At 39.9% G+C, this 7,527-nt stretch overlaps 1 protein-coding gene and 1 non-coding gene across 2 annotated transcripts; one reads left to right on the top strand and one right to left on the bottom strand.

The window, feature by feature from the left end:
- The first annotated feature begins 3,032 nt into the window (after positions 1–3,032).
- LOC130733103 (uncharacterized) lies at positions 3,033–6,886 on the top strand. The gene is made up of 2 exons (XM_057585177.1): positions 3,033–4,433; positions 6,351–6,886. Exons 1-2 carry the CDS (start codon positions 3,041–3,043, stop codon positions 6,884–6,886), a joined length of 1,929 nt encoding a protein of 642 aa, XP_057441160.1. The 5' UTR covers positions 3,033–3,040.
- Positions 3,629–3,735, bottom strand: LOC130734856 (small nucleolar RNA R71). Its single transcript, XR_009018194.1, has one exon. It is a non-coding gene; the product is annotated as a small nucleolar RNA R71 (small nucleolar RNA).
- Positions 6,887–7,527: the final 641 nt, after the last annotated feature.

The raw sequence follows: 7,527 nt of genomic DNA, 5'->3' as shown, positions 1-7,527 counted from the left end.
CCTGTTATTTATAGCTTGGGTTTTGGTCCGAACGAACCATGGGTTGCCCGACCCATTAAGTATACAAAATGATCAGCCCAAGTGGCTTAGGAATTGGTACGCCCATGTTAGACCACAAGCCCACAAGACACTAAGACTTAGAATAAGACGAAAATGTCTTTAATCAGCCCACAACCTTTATAAAGTAACTAAAGTGGGCGTATAAATCATAACATTTATTTATTTGGATAAAAACAGATAACAATAATCACATCAGTCTAACTCTTCTTGTATTTCCTTTCCTTGCGTGTTGAATCAGCTGGTCAAATCCCTTTACCTGTCACTTCCTATGCCTTTACTGTGGCAAGAGCCATCATTGCTTTTACCTGCTATAATTACATCAACAAAATATCCACAAATATTTGGGAACTTGAGCCATAATGTTACTATGCGTCCTCAGAACCCACTAGCCTCATCATCAAAGCAAACATAAATATGATTAAACAATTAAATTCGCATGCAAAGAGTCATATCCATACGTCACAACTACTGGACTAAATTGTCCCTTCAATTGAACTTCACCACAAATCACATCCCTTTAAAATCAAATCTTGGACCAACGTGTCCTCTGAACCCAATCGTCAACTCTGTCCTTTAAAGGCATGCATGAAACGACGCGTCCACTTAGCATTTAATGCCGGCATTAATTCACCCTTTCAACCCACCTTTTCATCTTTTCTTACCCTTCTATATAAAGTCCAAAACTTTCCCCTTTTCTTCACACCCTCACTTTCACATTTCTTACTCACATCATTCTCTTTAATCACTCAAACCAGTAGACCTTTTCTATTTTCCCACCGAGTTTGCTCAACATTCAACGCTTCTCTCTGCATTCATCATCAACATTCCCAGAAATCGTCCAAGCTTCCATCTTTCACAGGTAAACTTCACCCTCTTTCCTTCTCTAATGTCTGCGTTCCTAATTTTGCATTTGAACTTTTAGCCTCTTATGAACATCTTATCCTACTAAACCCAGAAACCTAACAACAATGTGCTACATTTCCACCCAGAAATTCAATGTTTCACATTTCTACCCAGAAATTCAAACCTAATTTCCCTCTTCATCTCATACTTTGAAACTTTTCCTCTCAGGAACCTTTAAAAATGGCTACCAAACGTACTCGTAAAGAAGCTTCTGCCTCCACCACTCCATCTTCCGCTGATTCTCTATGGGTTTCCAGTAAAATCAAAAAACAATTTTCTAAAATTTGTACCCCAAAAGCTGTCATTGATTTAGTCACCAAATATAATTTTAGGAAAGATGGCCTAGATGCCCACCTGGACATAATTCCCTGCGCCCCTGATGAACCATGTTGTTTTGGGAAAACAGATGGTCAAGGGCGAAACTTCACCTATTTATTCGAAAGTTTATTCTCCGATCTAAAATACGACCTGCCATTCTCTGACTTTACCTGCTCTGTGTTGACTCGGGGACATAAGGGTATTTTTGTGAGTCTTTTATTTTATTTTTAATTTATTTTATGAGTTTTAATTAGTTTTTATAGTATTTTTATTTAATTTTCGTATTTTTAATTATTTTAGGATTTTAGGAGTTTTTATTATGATTTGGTAGATTTTTGTAGTTTTTATCTTATTATTAATTAGTACTTTTTAAATTATAAATTTAGTTAGGATTTAAGTTGTTTATTTTGAATTATTATCTTTTTAGTATTTTATTTTGATTTATGTTTTTATTTTTATTTTATTTTGTTTAGGATTTTCGGCATAAAAAGAAAAGAGAAAATCAGGAAAAGGAGCTGAAACTGGAGCTGATGGTTCACAGGAGGTGCCATGTACCCGCAGGAGATCAACGGCTGCTGCTTTGTTCTCTGACATCCGGCATGATCTGGAAAGAGGTCCACCATAAGACCATGCACCCGCGAAGCGCTGGATTACTCACTTTAAAGCTTGGACCAATTCAAAAGCGACACGTGGCGTTAGATAGGTTTTGTTTTGTCTTTTGCGGGGCCATCACGTGGAAAAGAAAAGAAACAGAAGGTAAAGTAGGCGGGGGCAGTTTAAAGGAATACGGAAAAACTTAATATATATATTTTGGTAGAAGTATTATTTGGGTAGCTTTTGGTGATTGGAATTGAGCACAGACTTTTTAGGGTTTTGAGAGCTTTTTCAAGGTTTCTCCTGGAGATTTTAGGTGCTATTTTCTTTCTCTTGAATTCTTGATTATGGTCATGCTAGGCTAAACTTCTTTTAGTACTTGGGATGTGGATCCTTTTTAGGATTATGTTTTGATTCGAACCTTTGCTTCATATGAATTTTGTTTATTAATCTACGTAGTTGTTTCAATTTATCTTTTGATTATACTTGAATGCATGCGAGTGATTTACTGATTCTTATGAGAACGGAAGTTGATTAGGAATTAGAGAAACAAGGAAACAATTAGATTAGGCGTTCCCTACTGCTTGATTCAAGAGTAGAACCTAATTGCGTTGACTAGTTTAAATAGAACTTAATCTTCAATTCCCTGGTCTAGGTGCTCGTAAAACAGACTTAGTAATTGAATTGAAAGTCTAGGGCGTGTGAGTTATCAACATCCTAGAACATAGGCTAAATCGCTGTAGAGGAGTTTATTAAATTCATATGAACATTGTTAGAATAAAGGCATAAGCCGAATAGGTGAAACAGGACCCAAGTACTATCTTTCTCATCTGATTTCATAAACTATTTGATTTTCGCTTTTACTTTTTATGAGTGATTGCTACAATCTTTAAAATCCTTAAAATTGGTTTTTATTTTCATAATCTAAATATTAGAAGTTAAGAGAATTAGTATTGAATCACAATCCTCGAGGGATCGATATTTATTACTACGGGCAACTTTGTACACTTGCAAAGGAGCTATCAAGTTTTTGGCGCCGTTGCCGGGGATTGTCTTTCCAATACTAGTTTTAATTAATCTCTGTTGTCTAGATTTTTTGTCTATCAATTTTGTTTTGTTATTTCATCTTTATTGAACGGGTGCTTCTAATTAGTGTGTTCAGTGTATGCGAGGTATAGTTGATCCAGAGGCATTGCTTTTTGATCCAGAAATCAACCGCACCTTTCATTACCGGTTAGCACAACAAAGAAGAGCCCTTGCATCTGCAATGGCAGCTGAAACGAATGCTGAATTGGAAGCGCGACTTCGAGCGGAGTTCGCGAGGACTCAAGAGGAACAGGTGCAGGAAGCCGTGCACCGAATCCTGCAAGAAAGAGAGCTAGAGGAGGCCAACCGCCCCCTCAGGGATCTGAATGAACCTGTCATGAGTTATGATTACCCAGGAAGTATAGCCCCTCATAATGCCGAGGCTCAGAACTTTGAACTCAGACCTGTACTCATCAACCTGATCAGTCAACATCAATATGGAGGATCTGCCACTGAAGATGCCCATGCTCACCTAGAGCGGTTCATCAGAAACTGCAGTACTACACGTCTTCCCAACCCCGAGCTTGTTCGTTTGCAACTCTTTCCTTTTTCACTAAGGGACACAGCTGAGGAGTGGCTCAACTCCCAACCTCAAGGCAGCATAACAACTTGGGAAGATTTAGCTAAGAAATTCACTAAAAAGTTTTTCCCTCGTACCTTGCTGAGGAAGCTGAAGAACGACATCCTGATTTTTAAACAGGAAGATACTGAGAATCTCCATGAAGCTCTAGAGCGGTTCAAGAAACTGTTAAGGAAGTGCCCTCAGCACAACCTCACTTTGGGAGCACAGGTAGAGAGATTTTATGACGGCTTGGCTGATTCTGCCAGATCAAACTTGGAAGCAGCAGCTAGTGGCGAATTCGAAGCTCTTTCAGCTCAAGCAGGTTGGAACTTAATCAATAAAATGGCTGAAAGTGCAGTGAACTCTACCAATGACCGCCAAAACAGAAGGGGTGTACTGGAAATAGAAGCGTATGATAGGATGGTTGCTTCAAACAAGCAATTATCTCAACAAATGACAGCTATGCAACGACAGTTCCAGGCAGCCAAGATATCTAATGTGGATAATATCCATTGTGGAACATGCGGTGGTCGTCATGCCAGTGAAGATTGCGGTGCAGATTTTGACGAGGAAGTCAAGGCTTTGGGAAATTCCCAAAATAATCCTTATTCCAACACCTACAATCCGGGGTGGAGGAATCATCCTAACTTTTCCTGGAGGGAACAGAACAACTTCAATCAAGGAGGAAATAATCAGAGGCAATATTCAAATCAAAGATTCCAGTCTCAGAATTCAGGACCTCAACAGAATCAGGATCAAGGCAGTGGCAATGGGAAGAAGAGCTTAGAAGAATTGATGGAGAATTTCATTAACAAAGCAGATACTAGTTTCAAAAATCATGAAGCTGCTATAAAAAATTTGGAGACTCAGGTGGGACAGATGGCCAAGCAAATGTCAGAAAGACCCTCAGGTATGTTGTCTTCAGATACTGTCATTAATCCTAAAGAAAATTGCTCTGCCATAACTCTTAGGAGTGGTGCTACCTTGAGTGAGCCTAAACAGAAAATTGTAGAAAACAATAATGTCAATGATGAGTTTGTAGGAGATATTGAACCTTTAGGAGAAAATAAGAAAAAACGGAAAGAAAAAGAAGAGGAAAAGAGAAAAGTAGAATTAGAAAAAAAGTTTACCAAAGTCCCTTTTCCCCCTTTCCCCACTAACATAGCAAAGAGAAGGTTGGAGAAGCAATTCTCCAAGTTTGTATCTATGTTTAAAAAGTTGCGTGTAGAGCTCCCATTCTCTGAAGTTTTGGAAAAAATGCCTCAATATGCTAAATTCATGAAGGAGATACTCTCAAAGAAAAGGAGGTTGAGTGAAGAGAATGAGATCGTTGAGCTTACTGAGGAGTGTAGCGCTATTCTACAAAGGAAGCTTCCACCCAAACGAAAGGATCCAGGTAGTTTCACCCTACCTGTTAATTTTGGGGCTTCAAAGCAAGTGAAAGCCTTATGTGATTTAGGGTCAAGCGTCAACTTAATGCCCCTATCAATGTTTGAGCGACTTAATGTTGGAGAACTGAAGCCGACAATGATGATGCTTCAATTAGCGGATCGCTCCATAGTGGCTCCATGGGGAGTTGTTGAAGATGTGCTAGTAAGAGTAGGAGAGTTCGAATTCCCGGTGGACTTCGTGATAATTGATATGGATGAGGACTCTAATATACCATTGATTTTGGGAAGACGTGTAGTACTGCAGTTTCTGATGAACCGCTCTAGGTGAGCATGGGCATCTTCAGTGGCAGATCCTCCATATTGATGTTGACTGATCAGGTTGATGAGTGCAGGTCTGAGTTCAAAGTTCTGAGCCTCGGCATTATGAGGGGCTATACTTCCTGGGTAATCATAACTCATGACAGGTTCATTCAGATCCCTGAGGGGGCGGTTGGCCTCCTCTAGCTCTCTTTCTTGCAGGATTCGGTGCACGGCTTCCTGCACCTGTTCCTCTTGAGTCCTCGCGAACTCCGCTCGAAGTCGCGCTTCCAATTCAGCATTCGTTTCAGCTGCCATTGCAGATGCAAGGGCTCTTCTTTGTTGTGCTAACCGGTAATGAAAGGTGCGGTTGATTTCTGGATCAAAAAGCAATGCCTCTGGATCAACTGTACCTCGCATACACTGAACACACTAATTAGAAGCACCCGTTCAATAAAGATGAAATAACAAAAAAAAATTGATAGACAACAAATCTAGACAACAGAAACTAATTAAAACTCATAAAATAAATTAAAAATAAAATAAAAGACTCACAAAAATACCCTTATGTCCCCGAGTCAACACTCTGTATTAACCCTTTTAAACGTTGCCCCCACTCAGCTCCATGGCAACGCCTGGGCGTACTTAAAAGCTTTTGAAGTTCTGTGTCAAACCTTACACATTATACCCACCAGCAACAAATTTTTTTTACTTTTTTGAAACATGTGGACGAAATGTAAGAGGCGAATATGTCTCACTTGCCACCGCTAGGGGTTTAGGATTATTTACCTTGTACAAAAGCCATTACAAACATTTCAAAGGTAAATTTTTTAAACTTCGCGAGTCTGATGCCTGCAAAGACATTTTTTATTTTGCCGATGGAAGCCCAAAATTTCCCTTCTATTGGACGAACCAATACGAGAGCGTCATCAAAATTCCCGATGATGCTCTTACCCCAGAGGAACTAGTAGATTGCCAACTTCTATCTGACCTAGGTTTGAACCTTAAAGATTTTATGGTTGCTCTCTCTAAGAACACAGTTGGTAATTACATTGGTAAGGCATCTTAACTTTTTCGCCCCTTTCTTAAATTGTACAAGAAACCTTTCTTAAGTTCTAATTCTTTTCACTTATTTGTAGGCACAATGGCTCGCCTATCTGAGGAAGACATCCTTCGATTCCGCCGTGAACAACAGGCGGCCCGTGAGAAAAGAAACTCCGGGAAATCTGCGGTCGAACATGCCACCAGCCACTCCGGTACTGAATCCGGCCGCCCCGCAAAAAAGAAAAAGAAGAATGAAGATCCTGCCTCTGTCCAAAGCAAAGCTTCGAACCAAACCTCGCTACAAAAGTTCATGAGCAAAGGCGAATCCGCTGTGGCGAACAAAGGTTGTTCGTCGAGTACACCACCCCTTTGCTGGAAAAACTTGTTGAAAGAATTTGAGGAGTTATCCTCGGACGATGTGACCTCAATTTGGGATTCCAAAATTGACTTCAACTCGTTGGTGGAAACAAATCTGGTGTTCGAGGCGGACCGTGATAAGATGAGGAAACTAGGTTTGAAGGAAGCTTGTCAAGCCATGATGACAAAGGGCTTGGAGATTGTTGCTATCTCCAAGATGATCGACCTTGAATCCGCCGGATTCGATGGTCTCGCTTCAGCCAAGCTTGTTTAAGAGAAGGAAAAAGAAATTGGAAAGATGAAGGCTACACTCAAGTTGCTGGACAAGTCGAACAAAGCTAATGAAAAGAAAGCCGCGGATTTGGCTTTAGAGTTGGAGAAAATGAAGAAAACTTCTGACGAAAACAATGCTTCGATCCAAGCATTGAATGAAGAAAATGAAAAAATTAAGGCTGACTGCGCTCAATTGACTACTGTGCACAATCAAGTGCTTGAAGAAAATTCCCAGATGAAAACCGAAATCACTGATTTGAAAATTTCTGTTCTAGATCAGTTTGAAGCTGGCTTTTCTAAAGCAATTACTCAAGTTACTTTCCTTAATCCTGGCCTGGCGATCAACTTGGCGGGAACAGACCCTTATGCTCGCATTGTTGACGGAAAATTGATCAGCCCGGATAACGCGGATGAGGAAAGAGTTGATGAAGAAGAAGAAGAAGAAGAAAAAGAGGAAGAAGGAAACAAAGAAAATGAAGAAGGAAATGCCAACAACAAGGAAGGAGGTGGCGAAACTATCTGAATGATCTAGGCTTTTAGTTTGTTAACCCCTTTTCTTTCAACTTTCAATGTAAAAGGCTACGAGCCTCTTTTGCTTTAAATTACTTTATGTTCCTTGCTTTATGTAACAAACTTTCCTTT

This window comes from Lotus japonicus, chromosome 1 (genome assembly GCF_012489685.1).
Source record: "Lotus japonicus ecotype B-129 chromosome 1, LjGifu_v1.2".
In the NCBI taxonomy this organism is placed as follows: Eukaryota; Viridiplantae; Streptophyta; class Magnoliopsida; order Fabales; family Fabaceae; genus Lotus; species Lotus japonicus.
Note: the sequence above shows the minus strand (reverse complement) of the source record. Positions and strands in the feature narration are given on the sequence as shown.

Excerpts from the sequence above, each read along its gene's own strand:
- LOC130733103 (XM_057585177.1), top strand. The coding sequence starts at position 3,041 with ATGCGAGGTATAGTTGATCCAGAGGCATTGCTTTTTGATCCAGAAATC. Across the intron at positions 4,434-6,350 it reads AATGTCAGAAAGACCCTCAG|GCACAATGGCTCGCCTATCT; the intron begins GTATGTTGTCTT and ends ACTTATTTGTAG.